This window comes from Schistocerca cancellata, chromosome 6 (assembly GCF_023864275.1).
Source record: "Schistocerca cancellata isolate TAMUIC-IGC-003103 chromosome 6, iqSchCanc2.1, whole genome shotgun sequence".
Lineage (NCBI taxonomy): Eukaryota > Metazoa > Arthropoda > Insecta > Orthoptera > Acrididae > Schistocerca > Schistocerca cancellata.
In genome coordinates, this window is record NC_064631.1 from 477132782 (window position 1) to 477160056 (window position 27275).

The window sequence follows — 27275 nt, forward strand, 5'->3', positions numbered from 1 at the left end:
GCACACAAAATGTGCTTGAACTAGGTGAAAAGGGTAGAGGAAGGGCTAAAAAGTATATTTGATGTCAAAATCGAAATTTCATCTACTGCTCAGTCTAAATCGAAATATGTTTTTGCATATCAGTACTTTAAATCTGAAGCAATACGTCGCCTACAGCATTTACATTAACATCAAAACTTCTTAATTCATCGTAATTTTTATGAGCAAGCTATGTCCACTATGTCCAACCCCCATCTGCACTGCTTACAACATATTATTTTGCGAGTTACACAAATATTTGCGTAGTAAATTAACCTACCCAATTTATCGATTTCTAATGCATCTCAATCGTTTTGTACGATAACACAATGTATCCTGCAGCGCCTGTGAGGACAATATTCGATTTATTACAGCCCGAAAAAGAGGCATTGAATCACTCTCTCCACGCTCCAGTCGCGAATAGAACGAGAAGAAGCGCTGATAACGGGTACAATTGGAAGTACCCTCTGTTGTGCACTTGACAGTGCTTTGCGGAATATGGGTGAAGATGCAGACATAGGTGTATGAATGAAGTACAAGAGAAATAAACAGAAGACATTTTCTTATCACCTTGTCAATGTCTAGATCACAATAAAGAATGATAGGGCAGAGCTGCCATTTCACTAGATCATAAATCAAATCTGCACCGTAATTAGCTCGAGTGGATACGGAATAGAGACATGTTTATTTTTCGTTCTTGTGAAATTTCTTGGCCCTCATTTTGCAATTGGACAAAACACGAAAAACAGGATAATTTGGCTGACACGCTGTAACAGTAGGAATTCCACTCCAGCTTATTTACAGATCATTGGAGGAAATACACGATTACAAAACCCTCCTACAATCTTCATGGGGAAATAAAATTTCTGGTAAGCAGCAGAAGTGTAGACTAAAACAATTTCTTCTAAAAACTCATTCTGTGGAATAATGGAATTCTTCAATATTGATTATAATATAAAGACCACCAATCAAGTGAATGCATTAAAAACTGTCAATTCCGTTTAATTGAATAATTTTTCACAGTGTTTGATAATATAGGCATCAAACCAGAGCAATTGTCTAATGTTACTGTACACTTAACAATTGTCTAACACCTTTCATATGTTGTACATATAAAAGATTTTACCGGTTACATAAATAAGCTAAGCATATAGCCTTATATATACTTGCATATTCCTCAGAACTTTTAGTTTTTGACGGAAATGCTATATCTGACGTTAAATGGTTAGTTCCGTGTTTCATACTTCATATTCCCAGTAAACGTTATGGTGTGGAAGATGTCAGTCGAAAAATAGATAACAGAAATTCATAATTGTATATTTCAATTCAGCTCCATAAAGCAATTGGCTTTTCTACGTAATACGTATGTGTACTTTCGCGATTGTATTGCATCCTACTGGATCCCTGGAGTTGAATATCGCATGACGTTACCGCATTGTATTATGCTCTATGACGCAGCACAGAGTAGAAATGACGAAGTTGTGATATCAAGTTAGACAGTTGGTACCAAACGCCAAAGCAGAAAGGTTGAGTGTTGTGGTAATCTTTGGCGCGCGGAATAACAATTGTGGTAGTGTGTGGATGTGTTGAGTGAAGTTGTAAGGCTTGTATGTAGTGAGGCAAAACTGTTACCACCGAGGTAGTGTGTGGATGTGTTGAGTGAAGTTGTAAGGCTTGTATGTAGTGAGGCAAAACTGTTACCACCGAGATTAGTTCTTGTCAGATTGCATGAAACTTGTGCGCGTTGCATTTAATGTTGAAGATGCGATTTGGTACGGTTTCGTACTCGCATAAGAAAGTGAATTTACTGTTTTGTTAGCAACTCCTGAATGTATAGTCCGTTTACTGTTCACAGATTAATACAGAAAACAGCTCACGAGGTAAGCTAAGGCGATGTAGGATGAAATTTTTGCATGGTTTGGGTATCATTTTTTTCCTGAACAGATTTATGCGGTATAACTCACATTTCTTTATCGATGTGGATAGTCGTATACAGCAATTCCAAGTGTGAATTCTGACGCTCCTATGGGCGAAAATAACTGTCATGTATACTGCAGGAGCATCACAGTCTTTTCCCGTAGCCTATCATTATCCTGTTGCACTCGCGTAATAGGGTAACATTACGAGAGCATTACTAACAGTATCGTCGTCATATTTTTGGAATTGTTTTCCTTGACTTACGTCTTTGAGAGTTCGTCTGGACCTTAATTGCATAACCGCAGAATTTCAAAGAACCAGAACCCACAATTTGACGTTTGGCCCAATTGACTTAGAAATGTTATCGTTAGTGTTGCTACTAAAATCTGCTTATATGGAAAACTTGACATCTTTGCCATAAATAACAAATATTGCCAGTAAATGAAGAACAGTGAATCTTAATTAATGTTCTACCTATGAAAATTATATTTGGTATCTCACTATACATAACGATATTGGACAGAACAAATTATCCTCCAGTAAAACAAGGATGACCTCGACACAGACCTAGGTTTGAACTATACAGAGGTTGTTAGCCATTGTACTATTTGACATGGCATGCCGTTGAATTCCACCAAAATTTGAAGTGCTTTATCGAACCAGTTATGGGGGGATATCGTATTTCACATTAACAAGTTGTTACCGAAGTTTCGAATAAGGGATAAGTGACAAAAAAAAAAGTCTTTAGCCAACTGATGATTGAAGATTAGTCACAGAGCAATTGTGCAGTATCACACACGTGTCTGCTAACAAGTTAAATTTGGTACAGCAGTCTGCATACAATGAACAAAAAACCATTATTCCATTTCCACGTTCGCAAATTCTTGTTACCAAATTTATTATGACTTGTATGACAAAGTGTTGCTTAACTTATCATACCTTATTACACATTTTTTTTTCTTTTCTTTTTTTTAAAAAAGGCTAAATGACTGTGCAGTTATACACAAAGAGCTTCCTTCTGTAGTAACCATTGTAAAGATGTAGAACAAACAAGGCCATTGTGTCTGCTACATTTTAATGCACAGGAGACTTACCTAAGAACTGAATTACAGGCATTCATAAATCAACATATTTCACTTGCATTGGCAGTGACAGGAGATGGCTGGAAGCAGATGAACTTTAAATTAAATGGATAGCCAGTAGTAAGTAGTTACTGTGGGTAACATTAGCTCTTTGTTGGTCAGTATATTAAAAATAAAAAAAAGCTCTAAGCTCTTTTTATCTTGGAACAGTGCTGTGGCTAAATTATTCTTAAGGTGTCACTTACATAGTTTGCTGATGTTGGTGATGACCATTGACTGCACGGAATTATGTGACGTTCATATTAATGCAAATGTTTCATTATGAAATGTCCACTTTACGAAGAGAATTTACTGAGTAGGCAAGGGTACATACAAGAACCTGTCAATCATAGAGCAGGAACAGCCTTAATTATGTACCTTATGGCCAACATCAGCACACTATGCTGAAGCTGCTGCCACAGCCGCGAGTAAAATATTACCAGTGCTGCAGAATAGGCTCACTAGAATTAAGGGTTAGCCCATACCAAATGGTCCAGCACTGGTTGCTTGACCATCTCAGAAATATTTTATATTTGCTGGGTGAACTCCCCTTGTTGGACACAACGCCCCATGTTGGGCCCAATGATTTTCATGGTATGAGATTGACAAAAGAGCTTTTATTTTTAGAATAATGATCAAATGTTATTTCTCGCAGATCTTTTGTTATAGGTTTCTTAAGTTTCTCAAAAGGGTCCATGCAAGACTGACTGAAAAGGTGATGAAATTTTTTTAAGTATTTCATTTCATGGTACTTGCATGTTGATTTGACCTCTGGTCCAACTCGTAATAAAACAACGCTTTTTCTTCTTCACTGTAATCTTTGATTAAAGTAATGTCTTTAGGATACACTCCATACATACTTTTGTGACATGCTTCATTAATAACACCAACAGAACATGGAGACACCATTTTTTAACTCCACACTTCAACAACTTCTAGCTAAATAAGTGTGAGTAGACAATTGTTGGTGTAAGGGGGAAGACTACAATCTGACTTGTATAGGCTCGAAAATGCAATTGTTAGCCTACTGAAACAATTACCACAGCATTGTTGCGACAATCATTAGCTAGTGTAATGTGGTGTGCAACATTATGCAGTTGATATACTTTGATTAGCCTACCAGATATCACAGATGTTAAAAATGTATTTTTGCCTTGTGTTTGTAATTTTTTTCCATAACTTCCAATTGAATCTCAATGTTGAAATTTATACTGGAATTTGATATCATAAAGGCCTATTAACTGTGAAATTTTCAGATTTTTATCTGATCCCCCAACAGAGATATTGCAGGCCACAAAATGGAAAAATAAAAAAAATCCATTTTTCAAAATAGTGTATTTTTTTAAGTGTAAGCTGCACACCATTGATACTCTATAAGTAGTAGCTATACTATACAGTGTAATAGCGGAAAAAATATTAAAGCTGAGAAATTAATCTTTCTTTGGGAGCTACTGTTCAAAAATTGAGTGTTTTTAATTTGTGGCTGATAACTTTGAACTATTAAAAATATATTAAAGAATACATTCAGCTAAGTGATAATGATGTTAATTAGTAGCCCAGTGTGTGTTGAACTAAATGCATTTTATCTTTAAGGCTTAGGACAAGCCACTACTGAATAATTGTAAAAAATGTAGATCCTTGCAAAAAAAAAAAAAAAAAAAAAACCTCATGCAGCCTGGAACAAATAGGGCCACCACTTCAAAATAATAAAAAATATTTTTTGACTACTAATGATTGGGGAATTTGCCCAGCAAATATAAAATTTTTCTGAGATGGCCAAGCAACCAATAGTTTTTTTTTTCCCTGGTCCACTTGGTTTGGATTGAACCTTAACTGGAATTATGACACATCGCAAAGGTTTCATGATCAATACAGTCAAGTGCATTGATGGCCATCTATAACTACCACATACTGATGTGGATCATTTTACAATAGTGTTGTAGGCTAAGTTGGACACCTGCACAGTATTAGGTGTCTTAAATGTTGAAACAAATTCCTGTCACAATAGTAGTTTATCAGGTTTATTGAACTCCTATAACCTTAAAAATGTAATGATTTTAGACACCAGAGTGACAGATTTATCACTCAGTGTGATAGACAATGTAATAACCAGCAAATATGTTGGAGGTAGCATTAAGTTCAGTCACCTGGAATTCCACTGCTCTCATTTTTATTGCTACCAAATTGATTACATAAATGTTAATCCTCCAGAAATTGCAAATAAAATTGAGTGGAAATGAAGCCCAACAACTACAAAAATAAACTAGCTGAAGTGAACTGGGACATTGTCCACAACTCGGAAGGATCAAATACAGAATAGGATGCATTGTATTCAGTTTTGACTTTAATTGTCCAATTAATAAGACAACATACGTGACTCCAAATCTATGGGGAGAAAGAGTTCCATTAAAACTACCAGCTAGATTAAGATAAATGTGCATGCCCTGTATGTACTGTATAAATTCTGGCATCTAAATGTTCAGAATAGGATTGCCTGTGGTATAAAACCCCATCAAAATCTTGCTTTTAGTGACAGATTAAACTGTGGCGTAGCTCAAGGTCTGGAGTAAGTTGACAGATAATAATTTGGTTGAGAGTTGGCAAAGCCTCCCATGTAGAGGTTGGTAACAGATTGACTAGTAGTGTAGCCTCATGTTTATGTCTGCATCATATTTAAGGACACTTACCTATGTTTAGCTCATTTCTCATCAAAAAAACTAAAACTGCAAGTAAATTCAGAAAACATAATAATTAATGGTCACTTTCTGCAAAGTATTTTGATGCATATTATGTGCTTATATCACACACAAAGATACACGAAATGTTTTGTATGGGATGTAGTGTCTCGTGGTTCAGAAATGTGGGTAGACAGACAAAAAGAACACTTTCTTTTTAGAAAGGTTTGAAGTGTGATTATTCACTAGAATGGAGTAACTGAAAGGGTTGAAGAGATTAGTAATGAGATGCTGAACAAGGTAGAAGTAGTGAGGAACTTCATAATAGGGAAACATTGTGGACGGGACACATTACATATGAAATGTGGAAGGAAAAGTAAAAGGGGAAAGAGGGAGAGGAAGAAGGTGGTATGGAATGCTAACAGATGTTACGAGAGGAAGGAGTTAAGACTCATCACAGAGAGAGATAAGGATGACATCCAGTTGATACCTATTTTATGACAGATGTACTGAAAAGAGGAGATGAGGGTCAGTTGGTATAATACCCAAGAACAGTTTTATAACATCCTTGAGTAATTTAACTCCCCAACTGGTGCCTTTAGAGAGAGAAATCAACTTCGCAAGGCAATATACTGGTGCAATACACATGATGGATTTAAATTTGAGAAACTGAAAGAGATGTAATCAAAATAATTCCACGGCTAAAGCAGCACTCTCAACTGTTTGGGAAAGTAATAACAAAAAGTTCATGTGTTTCCCAGTGCACCATTGAAAATGATTGTCAGGCCAATATGTAAAAAAGGATCAAAAGGGAAAGCATCTAACTACAGATAATTATTTACATTTACCTTAATCCCTATTTAACTGGAAGAATGCAGAATGTTAAAATTAACAGTACAGACAAGTGTGCAGGGTCCTCTAACTGGGGAGGTATCAAGAATGGTGTACCACAGAGATGAGAATTAGGTGCCTTATTGGTCTTTATATATGTTAATGACTTGCCACTCTATTCTTTCTGCTGATGCTACTAGTATAATAATCACATCAGGCAAACAAGAATTAGCTGTGAGGAAATAGTAAATAACAGTGTAGAGTCTTGTACTGCAAAGAAGCAAGGGAGAGGATGTTGTTATGGGTGGCCAGTATCCTCTTTCCACAACACAAAAACACATATGATTTAATATGGTTTTTTATTTACATGAACATATACTTATTTTGAATAGAGTTCATGTGTTGTGGTACAAGCTCATAAGTAATAGTCCTCTTGCCGACAATATTGGTAATCTTACTATCACAAACTTTAGTCTGAGTAGTCACTAATCTGGTCCCTATGTACTGCCATACCTGCGATGTGACCTGCGGCCTCTCTACGATTGAACTGACAGATGCAAAACGGGGGTAGTGAGTCGAGTGAGTGCCCTCCAGTCACCATTGGTGGCCTAAATATGTGCTGTCAAGAGGGCATTGGCGGCATGTTGCTTGTGTATGTCTCTTTGGCCTCTCTCATGATGTGCATGCTGGATCCAGTGCCTACTATCGATCTTCGCGCTTCATCTTTGCTGGCCGGTGTGCTGGCGACAGCTTATACCAGCACAGATATCTTTCAGAAAAGTATTAAATGGTTCTCTGCAAATGGACTCTCACCAAATTTTGAGAAAACACAGTGTGTACTATCGTGTACAGTAAATGGCATAACACCAGTGATAAATACAGACTTGAAACAGAGGTCTGTTGCTAAGGCAAAATATTCAAAATTTATGCGTGTGTGCATTTATGAGAAATTGAATTGGAAGAAACACATTGATAATCTGCTGAAATGGTTAGGTTCAGCCACATATATTAGGGTTATTGCAAATTTTGGTGATAAACACACATGTAAAGTAGCCTATTATGCCTGTTCTCATTCACTGCTTTCATATGACATATTTTGGGGTAATTCAACATTAAGAGAAAAAGTATTCATTGCACAAAAGTCTTTAATCAGAATAATAACTGGAGCCTATCGAAGATAACCTTGCAGACATTTATTTTAAAAACTTGGGATGTTCGCAGTACCTTTGCAACATGTATATTCACTCATGAAGTTTATTAATAACCCTTCCAAATTCAAAACTATTAGCAAAGTGCATAGCTACAACACCAAGAGACATGGTGATCTTTACTATTCTGGGTTAAATCTGACTTTGGCACTAGAAGTGGTGAATTATGCTGCCACAAAAATCTTGGGTATCGTTTGCCAAGTCTGACATATAGCCAACCATCATTTAAAAACAAATTAAAAGAATTTCTGAATGACAAATTCTTGTAATCAATACATGAATTTTTAGATATGAAGTAGTAAGGAGGGGGGGGGGGGGTGATATTGTGTGATGAAACCATACGTTAAACTGACACATTTCACATGATTACAAAATGTCGTATTTGTGATCTTTGGAAGAAGTATTAATGTAATGTAGACCAATATACTAATTCTAAAAGTAATGAAATTCTCGAGTCAGTGATGCTTCCTCGTCTTAGTGTCTTCTTCACGAGAAACAATCTTCCTGCGGAAACTAAAAATGGTTTTCAAAATTTTTGGAACGCCGCTACACTTGTCATGGAATTGTTGCACAGTCAGTCTCAGCAAGAGGCATGTTTGGTAAAAATCATAGACTTTGGCCGGTGATGTGATATTAATGGCAGCTGTCACATTACCTTTTGGTGTATGAATGTGGGAAAAGGGGGAGGGGGTAGGAACTGGTTGTAGTGACAGATTGACATGTTTCTTAGTGGGGGTTTGGAGGGTGTGTGTGTAGGTGAAGCCAATGAAAATGAAACTAAATAAACCTGTTTGTGGTGACAGTGATCTGTAGCTCAGCCCATTTGAAAAAATCGCTAATAACATTGTTATAGAATCCATATTGTTTCCGGTATCACTGGTCAAAGCCAATGACTCGCATCGAAGATTCCTCTTTTCTTCACTGCTCTTTGCATAAACTGAGGGCATGCAACACCAGGCATACATCAGTTTAACTCCTGTTTACGTATCTATACAATTACAAATAATGCCAATATAAAACTATCAAATAGTGTGAGAGATCATATGCAATATAGCAGTGAAAGATGATACCTAAGTACAGTATGAAATAACCTGTGTCGGGCAACATTAATTGTAGGTTAGAAATGGATATTAGGTTACCATTTGAATATAATGAGAGCAAAAATTACATTATTGTACACTGTGATTTTTTGTTGCATCATTTATGTATGTGAAACTGTGTATTAATCGTGCAAGAAGTCATCATTTGAGAACTATATGCAAAAATAAATGTAAATAAAAATATAAAGTCTGCTTCTCGCATAGTCTTTTTTTCCCCTGCATTAGGTTAAAAATAATTGGTTTATTTATTTAATTTTTGTTTAAATGCATTTTTTGCTATACCAATTCATAGACGATTTCCTCTTTGGCCCATATGATTACTTTTGTTGGTTGTAGCTGCTCTACTTGGTTCATTTCTTTTAAGTTGCATTTTGCCTTCCTATAGTAGGTACTGTTTGTAGGCTAATTTGATCTATCGGCATGAGTAAACATTTTTTGGGTTAGTAGTTTTTTTTTATTTTTCCTAAGGCTTTAAAGTATATAAACAGTATGTGATGTTTGCTTTAAGCTGCTGATGTCCTTAATTTCTACCCTTAAGTGTTAAATTTCCTTAACATGTGTTTCATCTCAGATTTTTGCTGATAGTGTGTCAGGTCTATTTCTGTAAAATGTTAGATGTTAAAATTTGTTTAGATCCTTACAGCTTGGGGTTTTAAAACTTTCATTAATAAATAACTATTTCATTTTGTCTCAGTGTTTGATGTGTGAAACAAAATAGTGGTATTCGTGACCTAATGCCAGAATTGTGTGCAGGATTTTTGGTAATATTTTTTCTTGCTTTCTGCTAGAGGAATAATGGTTTTTACTGCTTGACTCCTACACTGAGTGCATTAATTTAATGTTTTAAGTCTGTTTCTATTTTTGCAGTGGCTTAGAAGCTGATGAAGTCTAAGTTGACTGAATGACTAGTGTCTTCCTTCAAAAACTGAAAGTACAAATAGCACAGTTTGTCTGATGTCATACAGGACAATCTTTATCAGGTGAGAACTATCAAAAATTAATTTTAGAACTTCTACAAATATTCTAAGTTTTGTTCTTGTTATTTAAATACCCACAATAAAAATAGCACAAAGTATGACAATAATTACAGCTCATTATTTTGTAGTAACTAATAATGTTGGTGTTATAGATACATGTCATTTTTCATGTGAAGCTGAGTTATGACAGCACAGAGTTCAAAGCAGAGGCCCAAATTCTTGAAACCAGGTGAGCTAAGCTAAACATTTACATTTTGTATTTATTTTCCATAATTTTAATAGTCTAGAATTGTCAGATTGATTGCAGCAAGGGCAATTTTAAATTTGAAGCTCTTTTTATCTTTTAAATTTTATGACAATATGCAAGACCAGCACTTTGACAGAGGCAGGACCACTGTGCTCATGCTGGTAGGTGTAATAGCTTTATCTAATTTTACAGAGCACTAGTGATGCCACAGACGAGTGCTTTAAATTCACACACACAAAATTTTATAATGTCCATGTAGTTCTATTTTTAACGCAAAGTATTAGGTACTGGAGAAATATATTCTTGATCTTTATAAGACCATAAAAATTTGAAATTTGATGCTTACTGTCAATCATTCCCTGTGACCCGTCCGTGCAGATTTGTGGCTTCACATGAAATTCCTTTCCGCTCTGTCATGGGCCAACGCTCTGCAGGCCACCACCCTGCCTAAGATTGATATTTTGCTGGACTGCCGTGCCTTTTGGCCCTTCACATTAAGTACACCCTCCCACTGTCCTTGTCACAGGTATTAGCTGATGTTCGTGCTTGGTGGTGTCCATTCTTGGTTTTCTTTGCGTAAGTGGTATATCCTCCCAGATTTCAGTACCTGAATTTCCTTCTGGAATTACAGTCCCTTGGCTAGTGTTGGCGTAGGTTTGTGAGGCCTTCAGCCTTTCCCCCATGCCAGCCCCCCTTTCTCTACATTTTTTCTGATTCTCTGTGCCATTTTGTTCCTCTTTCTAGAGTCTTCTTCCTGTGATGTTGTCTCCATTGTGTTGTGTTTATGGTACGGTATTCCTGTCTGCTGTAAGAGGTGACTAAAAGAGTCTCGCACATTTCAGCCTTTATGTGATGGTCCCCTGTAGGGTTTGACCTCCATTTCTCAAAATGTTCCCAAAGAGTGAGCCAATTGGGGAAGAGGCGCCTTACACGGTGCAGTGCCCATCGTGCACTGAGACCTCCCGCATCCTTCGCCGACGTGGATTTGCACTTCCGTTCATTCTCCGGCTGTTGGGCAAGGTCATCCTCCTGGGTGCGTTTTCTTCCATCCTCTCTGCAGTATCACTTTCTGCGCTGTTGATAATGGACTACTTAGCTTGTTTGCGCCTGATATCCAGCATGGTAGCCAGTCCATTGTGGTGGGGCCACCATGTACCTGTTGGTTGTAGCCCCCTGATCATGCAGGGATTGCTCTGCTGATGCCTGTGCCATTAACTCCCCACGTATGCCAAGGAGTAGATGCCGGTCACCATGGGGCATCAGGACTCCCGGCAATGGCCATCCTCCCAGTTGGCCTTTCTTGTGGTTGGGTGACCACCGTGGGGAGGGCCCCTGGTCGGAGTGGGTGGCATCAGGGCGGATGACACCATGAAGTGTAGTACGTCATTGCTTGCTGTTGGTCAAACATCGGCAGTCTCTAAGTGATCAAGGTCTAACTTCAATGCTAAGAAATATGACCCCAAATTGTTCCCCTCCCCTCCTTGCCCCCATTCCCCTGGCCACACCTTGGGAGGAGCACCAGGCTAAGGATGGCAGTGAAGCTTATTCTTCTTAGTACCTTGTATTTACAAGAATTGATGGGGAATCTTTCAGTCAATGAAGCCTCAGTTTTTTGTGGAGCATTTAGAGGACAAGTTTGGGGAGGTGGAGGGCTTGTCCAAAATGTGGTCAGGGTCGATCTTGATAGAAACAGCATCCTCTGCCCAGTCACGGGCACTACTTGCCTGTGACGAGCTGGGGGATGTTTCTGTTTCCATCATGCCCCATAAGAGCTTAAATATGGTCCAGGGTATCATATTTCACAGGGACCTTCTTTTGTAGTCTGATGATGACCTGCATGCCAGTTTAGAGCAGTGAGGTGTCCATTTCGTCCAGCACATCCGCCAGGGTCCGAGGTATAATCAGGTTGCCACCAGTGCCTTATCTTGGCCTTCGAGGGTGACACATTACCCGAGAAGGTCAAGGTGACATTGACGTAAAGCCATACATCCCTCCCTCAATGCGGTGCTTTAAGTGCTGGAAGTTCGACCAATGTTTTCCCACTGTACTTCCAGCGTCACCTGTCAGGATTGTAGACGTCCTTCACATCCCAATACTCCCTGTGCCCCACCTCCCATCTGTGTCAGCTGCGGAGAGCACCATTTGCCTTGCTCGCCAGACTGCAGGATTCTCCAGAAGGAAAGAAAAATAATGAAATAAGACTCTGGATTGACTGACCGACACTGAGACTAAGAGAAAGTACGAGAGGCTACATCCTGTGCACATGACGTCAATCTAGGCCGCCACTACGACAACGGTTCTATCATCTTCCGTTCCGCTGCATACAGTTGGCTCTCAGAGCTGTCAGACTCCACCTGGCCCCTTGATGGTGGGGGGCACTTCCCTCCCTGTTGCTCCTGCACAACCTACTTCAGGAACCCCCCCCCCCCCCAACTGTCAGGGACGACAGGACAGTCCCCACTTCTTAGCCAGAGAAGTGTCATCTCCAGCTCCTCTCACCAGGAAGGGATCCCTTGGGTCACTCCCTTCCCAGGTACCCCCTGCGGGTCCAGGGGAAGAATAGGCCTGAGGTATTCCTGCCTGTCGTAAGAGGCGACTAAAAGGAGTTTCAACCATTTTGGCCTTCAATGTGGGCCTAAACGCCTGTTGGGTTGCACAAGTTACACCCATAGTGCATCCCCATCTGCACCTGCGATCATGATGGACTTTCCATGGCACCCGAAATCCAGCACGGTAGCCAGCCCGTTGTCGTGGGGTTGTCATGTACCCTCTAGGTTGTAGCCCCCTGACAACACAGGGATCATACTGCCGATACCTGAGCTGCACCCTCCCCACGTCAGCCAAGGAGTAGATGCCTGTCTACCTGGGGCGTGAGGACTCCCGGCAACGGTCATCCTGCCAGGTGGCCCTTGCTGAGGCTGGGTGGCGCCTGTGGGGAGAGCCCCTGGTCGGAGTGGGTGGTATCTGGGCAGACGTTTCGCAGATGAAACGTCAACGTGCATCAGGTTGCTCTGCGGCTGCGTCTTCTAAGAGGAAAGGTTCTGTCTCTGTCTCTGGTTCTGGTACTTCTGCCTTTTTTCCCCTTGGCCACTCCCTGGGAGGAAGGACAGGCCCGCTGGCTTGGGGCGAAGTACGTCTCCCACTATTTAGTCTGTTCTTGGACCGATGGGGGGATGTTCACCACCTCCAAGCTCATGTTCTTTGTACAGCATAGCGAGGATATCTTCTGAAAAATCGAAGCTCTTAGTAAAATGCGTTCGGGGTCCATTCTCATAGACACCTCCGCTACACAGTCGGCGGCGCTCCAGGCATGCGACCATCTAGGGTACATCCCAGTGTCCATTGTCCCACATCCCACATCTGGCGCTCAATAGGATGCAGGGGATTATTTTCCATCGGGACCTCCTGCTGCAATCTGATGAGGAACTCGGGGCCAACCTGGAGCACTGTGGCGTGCATTTCATCCGGCGAGTCCAGTGTGGCCCGAAAGACCGTCGCGTCGACACTGGAGCCTTTATCCTCGCCTTCGAGGGGATGTTCTCCCGGAGAAGGTAAAGGTGATGTGCTACTGGTGCGACGTGCGACCTTACGTCCCGCCTCCTATGCGATGCTTTTGATGTTTGCGCTTCGGGCACATGTTGTCACGGTGTGAAGCTGAGCCCCTTTGTGGCGATTGTGGACGTCCTCTTTGTGAGGGACATACATGCACCCCACCACCTCGGTGCGTCAATTGTCGTGGCCTCCACTCGCCTAGATCTTTCAGCTGCCCCGCATATCAGAAGGAGAAGAAGATACAAGAATTGAAAACCTTGGACCATCTGTCTTATTCTGAGGCCAGGAAGAAATATGGTCGCCTCCATCCCGTGATGTTGACAACGTTGTTTGCTTGGATCGTGTCCACTCCTTCCGCAGTATCCTCACGCCTATCCTGTCCCCCCTCCACCTCCTCGCCCCATCCGGGGTCTATGCCTCCACCTCCCAAATCCCACCCTTCCAAATCCTCCTCCCTCGCGGCCCCTGCCCCCTCTGCCCCAGGGGCCACCCTTCCTCTTCCTCCTCGTCCTCGTCCTCCTCCTCTTCCTCCTCGTCCTGAGAAGCGATCCTCTTCTCAGGCGTCCATCGGGACCCCAGCTTCCGAGGTCCGGCTTTCCAAAAAGGACCCCGAGCGTGAGGACTTTCTTCGGGTCCAGCCCCCACAGCCCACTATCCCTGTGACTCATCGGTCTTCCAAGAAGGCCTCAAAGAAGAAGTCTTTATCCCCCTCTCAGCTCAGCTGGCCTGTCGTCGGCGGACGATGCAGCCCCTCCTGCGCAACCCTCGAATGTGGCCGCAGCTGGCGACGACTCAATGGAACAGGATCCGCCTCCTGACGGTTGTAGCGATGTTCCCTCAAAACCTGGCCCTCAGCTGCCGTCAAGGTGACCAGCTCTTCACCTGCTTTGTTCCCCCTTTCTGTGATTCGCGATGGCTCTGTTACATTGGAAAAGAAGAGGTATTCGCTCTAATTGGGAGGAATTACAACTGCTCCACCACCAGCACTGTCCGCTCATCATTGGTCTCCAGGAAACGAAGTTGCGCCCAACTGACCGTATTGCTTTTACCCACTATACCTCCGAGCGATCTGACCTAACCCCTGTGGACGGTATTCCGGCTCATGGTAGGGTCGTGTTGCTCGTTCGGGACGATGTCTATTACCATCCTATCCCATTGACCACCCAGCTCCAAGCAATAGCTGTCCGTATTACAGCTCCGTCATCCGCAGTTAGTCGGGCTGACATGATGCACCTGGTTGCTCAGCTTCCTCCGCCGTTTTTATTGTTTGGCGACTTCAATGCCCATCATCCCCTTTGGGGTTCTCTTGCATCCTGTCAGAGAGGCTCCCTCTTGTTTTCAACCATCTCAATCTTGTCAGCCTCAATACTGGCACCCCGACTTTCCTCTCGGACTCTACTCATACCTACTCCCACTTGGACCTCTCGATCTGTTCTACCACTCTTGCCCGTTGGTTCGAGTGGTATGTCCTTTCTGACACCTATTCGATCGACCATTTCCCCTGTGTCGTTTGTCTCCTGCACCACACCCCATCCCCACATCCCTCGAGCTGGAACATACCGAAAGCTGACTGGGGACTTTACTCCCCCCTGGTGACCTTTCCGGACCAAGATTTTCTCAGCTGTGACAGTCAGGTTGAATACCTCACGGCTGTTATCATCAATGCTGCCGAACGTTCCATTCCTCGTACTACCTCTTCTTCACATCGCGTTTCAGTCCCCTGGTGGAATGAGGCTCGCAGAGACGCTGTCCGTGCTCGATGATGTGATTTACGCACCTTTTGCCGCCATTCTACGCTGGCGAATTGTATTGATTACAAACGACTCCGAGCGCAATGTCATTGAGTCATCAAAGACAGCAAAAAGCTTGTTGGGCCTCTTTCACAAGCTCCTTTAACAGTTTTACTCCCTCTTTTGTCATCTGGGGTGGCCTGCGCCGGCTGTCGGGCATTAAGGCCCACTCCTCGATACCTGGCCTGACTTCAGGTAATGAGGTACTTGTGGACCCTGTGGATGTCTCAAACGCCTTTGGCTGCTTTTTCGTGGAGGTTTCAAAGATAACTTTCTACTGAGTCAAGGTGTGGAATGTCAGAAGCTTAAAATTGGTAGGGAAGCTAGAAAATCTGAAAAGGAAAATGCAGAAGTTCAATCTAGATATAGTAGGGGTCAATGAAGTGAAATGGAAAGAAGACGAGGATTTCTGGTCAGAAGAGTATAAGGCAATATCAGCAGCAGCAGCAGCAGCAGAAAATGGCATAACGAGAGTAGGGTTCATTATGAATAGGAAAATATGGCGGAATGTGTGTTATCGTGAACAGATCAGTGATAAGGTTGTTCTTATCAGAATAGACAGTAAGCCAATTCAGACAATGATAGTCCAGGTATCTGTGCTGATGTTGCAAGCTGAAGATGGAGAGAGAGAGAGAGAGAGAGAGAGAGAGAGAGAGAGAGAGAGAGAGAGAGAGAGAGAGAAGGTATTTGAGAATACTGAAAGGGTAATACAGTATGTAAAGGGAGATGAAAATGTAATGATCATTGCAGACTGGAATGCAGTTGGAGGGGATGGGGTAGAAGTATAGGTTACAGGAGAACATGGGCTTGGGGGAAGGAATGAAACATGAGAATGACTAATTGAGTTCTGTAATAAACTTCAGCCGATAATAGTGAATACTCTGTTCAATAATCACCAGAGGAGGTGGTATACTTGAAATAGGCTGGGTGATACGGGAAGATTTTAGTTGGTTTGCAACATTGTCAGACAGAGATTCCAAAATCATATTCTGGATTGTAAGGCATACCCAGGAGCAGATACAGACTCAGATTCCAATTTAGTAGGGGTGAAGAGTAGGGTGAACCTTAAGAGACTATTCAGGAAGGATCAATACGCAAAGAAGTGGGATACGGAAGTATTAACGAATGACGACATACGCTTGAAGTTCTCTGAGGCTATAGATTCAGCAATAAGGAACAGCTCAGTGGGCAGTACAGTTGAAGAGGAATGGATATCTCTAAAGAGGGCAATCACAGAAGATGGAAATAAATACATAGGTACAAAGAAGGCAACTGCAGAGAAACCATGAGTAAGAGAAGAAATACTTCAGATGATGTCGACGACGACGTTGTTTGGTTTGTGGGGTGCTCAACTGTGTGGTCATCAGCACCCGTTGAGATGATAGATGAAAGAAGGAAGTAAAAAAAAAATGTTCAAGGAATTTCAGGAATACAGAAATAAGTTGCAGATGAGTGAAATAAATAGAAGGTGTAGGGGAGCTAAGACAAAATGGCTGCATGAAAAATGTGAAGAAAGCGAAAAAGAAAATATTGTGAGAACGGCTGATTCAGCATACAGAAAAGTCAAAACAACCTTCGGTGAAATTAAAAGCGAGGGTGTCTGATGTGATAATAGAAGAAAGAGATTGATTTAGAAGAAAAGAGAAAGGGAATCCAGTATTAGAATTTGAAGTTAAGAACTTTGGAGGACTTGATATCAAATAAAGCAGAAGGGCCTGATGAAATTCCATCAGAATGTCTAAAATCAATGGGTGAGGTGGCGACAAAACGACTGTTCGTGTTGGTGTGTAGAATGTGTGTGTATGGCGACATACCACCTGACTTTCGGAAAGATATCATCCACACGGTTCTGAAGACAGCAAGAACTGACAAGTGCGAGAATTATCGCACAATAATCTTAACACTTCATGCATCCAAGTTGCTGACAAGAATAATGCAGAGAAGAATGGATAAGAAAATTGAGGATGTGTTGGATGAGCAGTTTAGCTTTAGGAAAGGTAAAGGCCCGAGAGAGGCAATTCTGACATTGTGATTGATAATGGAAGCAAGACTAAAGAAAAATCAAGACACATTCATAGGATTTGTCGACCGGGAAAAAGTGTTTGACAATGTAAAATGGTGCAAGATGTTCAAAATTCTGAGAAAAATCAGGGTAAGCTATAGGGAGAGATGGGTAACATACAGTATGTATTAGAGCCAGGAGGGAATAATAAGTGTGGACAACCAAGAATGAAGTGCTCAGATTAAAGAGTGCTAGACAAGGATGTAGTCTTGTGCTTCTACTGTCCACTCTGTCCATTGAAGAGGCAATAATGACAATAAAAGAAAGGTTCAGAAGTGGAATTAAAATTCAAGGTGAAAGGATATCAATGAAAGGATTCGCTGATCACATTGCTAACCTGAGTGAAAGTGAAGAATTACATGATCTGCTGAATGGAGTGAACAGTTTAATGAGTTTTGAATATGGATTGAGAATAAATCGAAGAAAGATGAAAGTAATGAAAAGTAGCAGAAATGAGAACAGCGAGAAACTTAACATCCATCAGAATTGATCGTTACGAAGTAAATGAAGTTAAGGAGTTCTCCTACCTAGGCAGCAAAATAACCAATGATGGATGGAGCAAGGACGACATCAAAAAGCTGACTAGTGTGGGCAAAATGAGCATTCCTGGCCAAGAGAAGTTTACTGGTATCAAACATAGGTCTTAATATGAGGAAGAAATTTTGGAGAATGTACGTTTGGAATGCAGCATTGGGATGAATTTATCCCTGCTGTCATCCTTAGCTCCCTGTTGCAAGGCAGTATTGATGCGCCTGTTCAGTGCACAACAGAAGCCATTCTTTTGGCAGCCATCCAAGCCATCTCCTCTCCCTTGGACTCCCATCTGTTAGAAGACTGTACTCTGGTGGACCCCAGAGATGGCTGTGGTTGTTAGAGATCGTAGGTGGGCCCCAATACCATAAGCAGCACCCTTCATGAGAGCACCTCATTGCCTTTAAACTACTGCATGCCCATGTCCACTTCCTCATAAAATGACAAAAGCAAGAATTCTGGGAATGGTGCGTTTCCAGTGTTGGGTCATGTGCATCTCCATCAATGTTTTGGGCAAAGATCTGATGACTCTGTGGGCTCTAATCCCCTGCAAATGTACCAAGTATTCCCTTAGATCCTAAATATTTGAAGAACATTACCCTCGCACATCTGCATCTTGAGAACTACCACCTTGCCTTCTGGCTCGTATAACAGTGGGTGGAGCAAATGCACTTGTCTTTCACTACCAGTCACCTAGAGCCATGTAATGCTCCATTCACTGAATGGAACTCTTCAGTGTCCTGGCCCATTGCCCTGATACAGTCATAGAGCCAGATCGCATCCACAACCTGATTCTGAAACATTTCTGTGACTATGAGCACCACATCCTTGTCCTCGTTAATCATCTGGAACATGGATGATTTCCAATCTCAGTGGCAAGAATTCCAATACTGAAACTGGGTAAGAACCCCATTAAGATGGACAGTTATCGCCAAATCAGCCCTATCGACATTCTAAGTTGTTTGAATACGTGGTTAGCAAGCAGCTGTGTTGGCTCCTCGAGTCTCAGGCCGTTTCAGTTGCATCTCATGATGGTTTACGCAAAGGCCCTCCACTGCTTATAATTTGATTCACCTGGAGTCCACCATTTGGACGTCCTCAGCATGTCGTCAGCACATCATTGCTGTCTTTTTCAAACTACAGGTATATGACACGACATGGCGTCATCACCTCCTTACTACATTACTTGAGTGGGGTCTCCAGAACCATTCCCGATTTTTGTTATGAACTTCCTGGTGCACCATATGTTGTAGGTTCAAGTGGGTACTTCACTAAACACCCCCATATCCAAGAGACCAGGATCCCGCAGTGTCCTCCTCTTTCTGGTGGCCATCAATGGTCTAGCAGCAGCTGTGGGGTCTTCAGTATCACGCTCCTGATATACTGACGATTTTTGCTTTTGTTATTGTTCCTCTAGTATGGGTGCCGCACAGCGTCGCCTACAGGGTGCCATGTGGAAGATGAAGTCAAAGACTTGTGTTATGAACTTCTAAATTTTTGATAACATCAATCTTTTAAGCTATGTAAAATCAGTGAAAAACCAGTCTAGATTGTGATGGTTATTTTATTAAAATGACCAGTTTCAGCCTAGTCTTAGGCCATCTTCAGACAAGCACCATCTGCTGAAGTTGACACTGTCTAGGGCAATCAGTAGAACTCAGTTGCGGAAACTGCAGTGCAGGATTCTGTATCATCTATATAAAAGGACGTAACACTTCACTTGTTAAATGAGATGTGTTAAAAATGAATTTTTGTTTTTTTGGAAATAATTTTATTTGTTCATCTTCATCAGTGTTACCCCCTTGAGCATAGTTCCCATAGAGGGACTCACTTTTCCTACTTTGGGGAAACCTGTTTTGTCTGATGTCAGGAAGTGGCAAATGCAAAAGGGTAGGGGTCTATTAATTGTTGGCAGGTCAAATGAATGGCAAAACTTGGGGAAAAGGCACCAAGGGACAGGAAAGGGCAACAAGTGCACTCAGTGTGTATGCCTGCAGGCCCCATTCAGCATGTTGAAGAGGCCATTCCGGCAGCTATTGAAGGAACAGGGTGCAACCATCTGCAGATAGTGGCGCACGTTGCAACAAATGATGCTCATCGTCTGGGCTTGGAGGTCATTCTTGGGTCATTCCAGTGACGGGCATAGGAGGTTGAGGAGCCAAGCCTTGCATTTAGAGTTTCAACAAAGCTCACAATTTGCAGCATTGTCCCCAGAACTGATCATGGCCCTTTGGTTCCAATTTGAGGGGAAGGACTGAACCAGAGACTTTAAAGGTTCTGTGCCTTAGGGTTCAGAACTGTAGCGTCCCCCTAAATAGGCTGGGTGTGCACTAAACATCATCAGAGGCTGCTGGAACGGTGGTGTGATCATTTAATATTAAAAGACTATGACCAAGGTGTGGACGGGGCCAAGGAATTGACATATCAGACGTGATTTAACACAATAATTTATTCATAACATGCAATACATAAAACCAACTACGTAAATCCTGCTTCGATGCTTACAATTGCCCAAAATTGGAGGACCGCCACTTTCGAATTGGAAAGGCTTTAATTTAAGAAATTAAAACGCCTAATATAATTTTTTTTTAAAAAATAATAATAATAATACAACACATAAGTAAGCGCTAAGTGAACGCGCTCTTAAATCTTCAATTATTAATCACAAAGCATGGGTTTACCACATTTAAATTCTCATTGCAATATAAAACATAAATATATGAATTCACATCACAGCATGGCTTCAAATTTCTACCTTGACAACCTATGATCCTAAAACTTTTGTATTACATTCCAGCCAATCACATTAATAACTTATAAACCTGGTTGGTAAAATACAAATTTATGCACTATAGTGAATTTTAATAATCCACAATCACTCAAAAAAACATCATCAGAAGTTCAATGCAGAGCAAGTAAGCCTGTTTATACAATCTTTCGGGCCAAAATAGCCATGAGGGCCATCATAACAGAATTGCGCTAGTTGCTTTTAGGATAGGTGCTCCCATTAGCTTAATCACAGAGCAGATATTTACTTAAGTGACAGGTAAGATAGTTAAAGCAAATAGAAGGTATTTCTAGTTTTTTCTTTTTCCTCCCTTTTAACAAGGGGTTTTTAGTAAGGTGGAAATTACACTTTGAGGAGACGCCATAGCAATCTAGCGGGCACGCCTTCACGAGGACGCCATGCCACTACACACATACTAAACTAGCCGCGTGTCCACTGTTCAAGTCAAACATTAATAACACAGTTCCATATTCCTGACACCCAAATATTCGGGATCAAAACAGAACCAAAAATACCAAGAGCGCCAGATCCAGCATAGCTTCAGAACAGATCTTACTTCATGCGGTTGCCTTCACAAATACAGATATCGAAATGAAAAAAAGTACGTGTAACAACATTCCCTAATCAGCACAATGTTCTCCGTTAGGTCCCGGTAGCACTAGACAACGCTGACATGCCAGTGTTAACAAACCTCTAAGGCAACACCCTCCAACTGACAAGCCGAAACCAATGTAACCCTTTATCAGCTCCGTGACAGGACTCGAACCCCCAACTACTGTCAGTGCAACTCACTTAGAATAAATACAGCACAAATAGTATGGTGGACACACATACCCAGGAATTAACAGAACACTAGATTGAACTAGAATTAACGTTAATAATAGAGCACTAGATCTTGGGAGACAAGGAACTAACTCCCCAACCGAAATTCTGCAAGCACAGGGCGGGCGAATGAACTACCAAAACATAGAAGTGCAAACGTACACAAATAACTACCAAAATACACCACTACACCGGTTAGCAACGATGCGTGGAGGAATTTGCACTGTCAGAATTGCACCAGTGAACAGAACAGAGGATTGCCACGGCGGTGGCCACAAGGCGGGAAAGACGACTGGGTGAACTGAATCCCAAAGGACGATCAACTTGAAACATTCACTCTTAACTTCTTTTCTCCCTTCCCTCGGCGCACTTCGTTTGTCCGGGACTGCTGTGCACAATTCTGACAAGGGAACCTCCCCATCGACCCCCCTCAGATTTAGTTGTAAGTTGGCACAGTGGATAGGCCTTGAAAAACTGAACACAGATCAATCGAGAAAATAGGAAGAAGTTGTGTGGAATTATGAAAAAATAAGCAAAATATACAAAGTGAGTAGTCCATGTGCAAGACAGGCAACATAAAGGATAGTCTGAGCTCAGGAGCGCCTTGGGCCAGTGGTTAGCGTGAGCAGCTGCGGAACGAGAGGTCCTTGGTTCAAATCTTCCCTCGAGTGAGAAAATTACTTCCTTCATTTTCGCAAAGTTATTACAGGGAACAGAGACGTCACTGAACGAACGGACAGATCATAAGTTCAGTGTCTGTGTTTTGCGACCGCACCGCAAAACCATGAGATTAGTAGATGAAAGGACGTACCTCTCCAATGGGAACCGAAAATATCTGATCGCAAGGTCATAGGTCAACAAATTCCTCCACAGGAAAACACGTCTGATATATTCTATACGACACTGGTAACGGCATGTGCATCACATGACAGGAATATGTTGTCGACCCACCTAACTTGTACACTTGGCGAATGGGTAAAAAGATTTTTCTACCTTGCCCGATTTAGGTTTTCATGTGGATGTGATGATCACTCCCAAAAGAGTGATAAAAACATAAGTGTTTGTCACGTAAACTGCAACAAATGAATGCAACAGTTTCACAGTAGCACAGGTTTCCCTGTGCTCTGTCAAAACATATGTTTTTAACGTTTTCAAATTTTTCCGTGTGCAGACCGTAAAATCCTCCACATGTCCAAGCAAATCTGAACATGTCCTGGAATTTTGGAGAGCGAAGTTGATTATGTGTGAGTGCCTGAACTTCGATAATTGATACACAACGTAAACAATACTGCTCTGTGTATCTCGCATCGGACGGACGGACTGATAATAATTGTCTGAAAATAAAAAAAATTAAACTTTTCATTCGAGGGAAGACTTGAGCCAAGGACCTTTCGTTTCGCAGCTGCTCACGCTAACCACAGACCATGGCACTCCTGAACTCACATTATCCTTGATGTTACCTATCTTGCGCATGGACTACTCAGTTTGTATATTTTGCTTATTTTTTCATAGTTCCACACAACTTCTTCCTGTTTTCTAGATTGATCTGTGTTCAGTTTGTCAAGGCCTATCCACTGTGCCAACTTACAACTAAATCTGAGGGGGGTGCGATGGGGAGGTTTCCTTGTGAGCCGTCCCCAGTCGTCCCGGCAGACACCGACCCAGCCGAACTGCTCCCGGACTCAAACCCTCACCGAACGGCGGCTCCACCGCCCCATGATGGTTACTGTTTGTTTGCCTTCGTCGATGCAGGCGATGTTTAGACTGCCATCCGCCTCCCGCGGACAACCAGTGAAGAGCGGACAGAGGGGCCTCAACCAGGCCGACGTTCCTCCACGTGTAGAAGTGCGGGTTCAATAACACCCGTACGCGGAAGGCAGGATGTCGATGTCACCAGAGCAGACACGAAGGCCACTGCGCGACAACCTCTTCCAGCGTGGCCGCACTCGCCTATAAATAGTACAGGCCAAAGAGTCTGCTGCAGTAAACACGTGAGTGGGTCGTGTTACTAACCTATGGTTTCTAAGTACACCAAAGACAGAACTCTCAATCGATAGTGGGTACACTATGGGTGGGAGTTCAAACGAAAGAGCTTCATAAAAGACCAACCCTGAACAACCGCAGAAAAACGAAATAGAAGCAAAGCAATAAAAGACGGCAACGAGATGCTAGAGCCCAATTGCGCCCGAACACTGTCGATTACCAAAAATATTGGCTCCACACGACGCTCGGGAAATGAGCCGTGGAAAGATGGAAGTACACACGGCTCAGCTGCTACACAGGTAGTTAATGGTGTGGCGGGTGCAAGCAAGGTTTTTTAGATTAGGCGACTCTCAATCCAAACCCCCCCCCCCCACACTCACACTCACTCACACACACACACACACACACACACACACACACACACACACACACATTCTTTTGTGAGTGTGCGTGGCGAGCACGGGGCCCCGAGCTATTGCAGCCTTCCTTCTTTCCAGGGCTGCATTTCATTGCCCTTCCCCTCCTTTCCTCTCCTTGATCCTTCCCCTTCCCCTCCTTGATCCTTCCCCTTCCCCTCCTTTCCCCTCCTTTCCTCTCCTTGATCCTTCCCCTTTTTGCCCTCTCCTCTCCATCTCTTGGTGTCCTTGCTTATGTTGGCCCCGCTATCCTCCTGGTTATGTTGGTTTTGCGATTTAGTTTTGTTGCATATAATCGCCTCATCCTTTTGGCGTTCCCTGGTCCCCTCTGGGATTTGACCTCCATTACTAAATTTCTATTCTGTAGTGTGAGCCATTTGGGGAAGGGCACCTTACCTAGTGTCTCCGACGTGTGCCCTCCTAGTTCATTCCACCTTTTCTATCACATTGTTGTTTGATGCTAGGGTGCATAGCTAGCCCGTGTGGTGGGGTTGCTATGTACTCTTTTGGATGAGCCCCCTGAAAACACAGGAATCGCACTTCCGATACCTGAGCTGTGACCTCCTCATGTAAGCTTATGAATGGTTGCTTGTCATCCTGGAGCATTGGAACTCTCGGTAATGGCTGTTGTGCCAGCTGGCCCTTGCTGTGGCTGGGTGGCGCCCGTGAGGAGAGCCCCTGATCAGAGTGGGTGGTATTAGGGCGGACGCTATGCAAATGAAATGCATATGGGTCCAGAACTCTGGCCGTTCTTCTGCAGCCGTCTTTCTGCGTGGAACTGATTCTTTTAGTGCTGCTTCTGCTGCCCCTTCGGCCTTCCCTTCCATGGCTACCCCCTGGGAGTAGGGTCAGGCCCATTGGCTAGGGGCGAAACCTTCCCCCCCCCCCCCCCCCCCCCTATCTGGTTTGCACCAGAACTGATGGGGATACTTTCACCAACACCAAATCTTTATTCTTTGTGGAACACATTGAAGACAAGTTTGGCGAAGTGGACTCCCTTAGCAAGATGCGGTCGGATTCATTGTTGATCAAAACTGCTTCTGCTGCCCAGTCTGTGGCCCTTCGTGTGTGTAACCATCTTGGCACAATTCCTGTGTCCATTACCCCCCCACCAGTCTCTAAATATGGTTCAAGTTGTGATTTTTCACAGGGACGTCATCCTTCAAAATGATGAGGAACTTCAGGACAATCTTGGACGGCGGGGTGTTCACTTTGTTCGGTGTGTTCAGAAGGGTCCGAAGGATAATCGCATACCCTCCATGAGAAAATAAAGATTATGGTTTATTGATGTGACCTGAAGCTGTACATCCCACCTCCTATGAGATGTTTTAAGTGCTTGCATTTTGGACACGTCTTCCCGCTGTTCACAGGCCCCTCTCTGTGGTGACTGTGGACATCGACTCCATGAGGGGAGTTCCTGTGTTCCCCCTCCTGTGTGTGTTAATTGTCATGGCAATCATTCTCCACATTCACCAGATTGCCCAGTATATAAGAAGGAAAAGAGTGTAAGTCCCTTGATCATTTAACCTACACTGAGGCTCGCAAGAAGTATGCACGTCTTCACCCTGTGTCCATGACATCTAGTTATGCTTTGGTTACATCTTCACCCCTTCCTTACCCCAGTCCTGGACTCCTCTCTTCCCCCCCCCCCGCCCCCCCTCCCCTGCGGCTCCCACACCTTCTCCTCAAGGCACTGCTTCCCCTCCCCAGCCGGAGAAGTGTCGCACTTCTTTGACATCTGCCGGTCAAGGGCGTCCCTCCCGGGATACCCCTTCCCGGCACCTTCCACGCCAAAGGTCTGCTGCCACGTGCCGACCGCAAGAACCACAGTCTGTCAGCCCCCAGGTCGCCCGATCTCTTTGTTCCCGATCTTGCTGCAGCTGGCTCCTTTATGCCACACAGCCCTCCTCGATCTAAAATAGAAAAGAAGAAGAAACATAAGTCCTGGGACAAGGAGCCTCTGGTGTCACCACAAGTCCCATCCCTGGCTTTACAACCAGATTCTGACGTGTTGTTCATGGATGTTGCACCCCCCTTGTCAGTGACAGGTGGTGACCGGCAGCATGACTGGCTTTAGCCTGTTCAACCCCCATTTGAATCATCGTTCTGTGGTTATCCCATGGAATTGTAATGGATATTACCATCACATTCCAGAGTTGAAATCCCTTATTTCGTCTTGCTCTGCAGCTTGCGTGGTTCTACAGGAATCGCATTTTACTGATCACTCACCGACCCTCCGTGGGTTCAGTGTTTTCTGTCGAAATCGGGTCGGCCCCCTGCAGGCCTCTGGTGGCATTTGTATGTTGGTCCGTACAGATGTTGCTAGCACGTGGATTCCTCCTCAAACTACATTGGAAGCTGTTGCTGTTAGGGTCCACCTGGACTCTGAGGTCACAGTTTGCAATCTTTATCTCTCTCCTGACAGGACTCTTACACCTGCTGCCTTAACTGCCCTTCTTCAGCAACTTCCTTCCTCCTTCTTGGGGATTTTAATGCTCATCCCTTGTGGGGCAGTGCATTTCCATCTAGACGAGGTCTTCTCATAGACTAGTTTATTGCAGACCACGACTTGTGCCTTCTTAATGATGGCTCCCCTACTCATTTCAGTGCCGGTCATGGTACCTTTTCTGCCATTGATCTTCCTCTTTCTTCTCCCTCTCTCCTCCCTTCATTGCACTGGTCACCACATGATGACCTTTGTGATAGTGACCATTTCCCGTTGATTCTCTCGCTCCCTTCCTCGTTGGTCTTTCCAACACACCCCGATTGGCCTCTATACACTGCACAGGTCGTGTTTTCTTCCTCTTTGTCGGGTTGTATTGATGACGTCTGTCATGACGTGTCTGACGTGATTGTTCGCGCTGCTAGCCTTGCTGGACCGCGCTCATCTGGACCATTTCGCCGCCGGCAAGTCCCGTGGTGGAGTACGGCCATTGCCATTGCTATCCGTGATTGCCATCGAGCTTTGCAACACCTTAAGAGGCACCCATCTATTGCCAACCTTATTACCTTTAAACGCCTTCGGGCTAAAGCCTGTTATTTAATCAAACAGAGCAAACGGATATGTTGGGAACACTTTTTCTTCCCTCTGTTCTACTGTCCCTATGTCGTGGGTATGGGCTATGCTTTGCTCCAAGGTTGCCATCAGCAGTCCACCCTCCCAGGCCTTCACTTCCCAGATGGCTTTTTTGCAACGGCATCAGCATCAGCCTCCTATCCTGCTGCTTTCTTTCACCA

General features: G+C 43.2%; 1 protein-coding gene across 6 annotated transcripts in view; it reads left to right on the forward strand.

Moving 5' to 3' along the window:
- Positions 1-1514: 1514 nt before the first annotated feature.
- The window catches only part of LOC126088602 (probable ATP-dependent RNA helicase DHX35), a 221854-nt gene continuing 196093 nt past the window's right edge, over positions 1515-27275 (forward strand). For 2 of the 6 annotated variants that reach the window (XM_049906810.1, XM_049906806.1), the window contains exons 1-3: positions 1516-1898; positions 9738-9850; positions 10000-10076. In XM_049906810.1, the coding sequence (XP_049762767.1) occupies positions 10031-10076 (46 nt within the window). In that variant the 5' untranslated portion in view covers positions 1516-1898; positions 9738-9850; positions 10000-10030. Of the gene's footprint in view, positions 1899-9737; positions 9851-9999; positions 10077-27275 lie in introns of all 6 variants that reach the window. The other 4 variants (XM_049906809.1, XM_049906807.1, XM_049906812.1 and 1 more) reach the window with 4 other exon arrangements.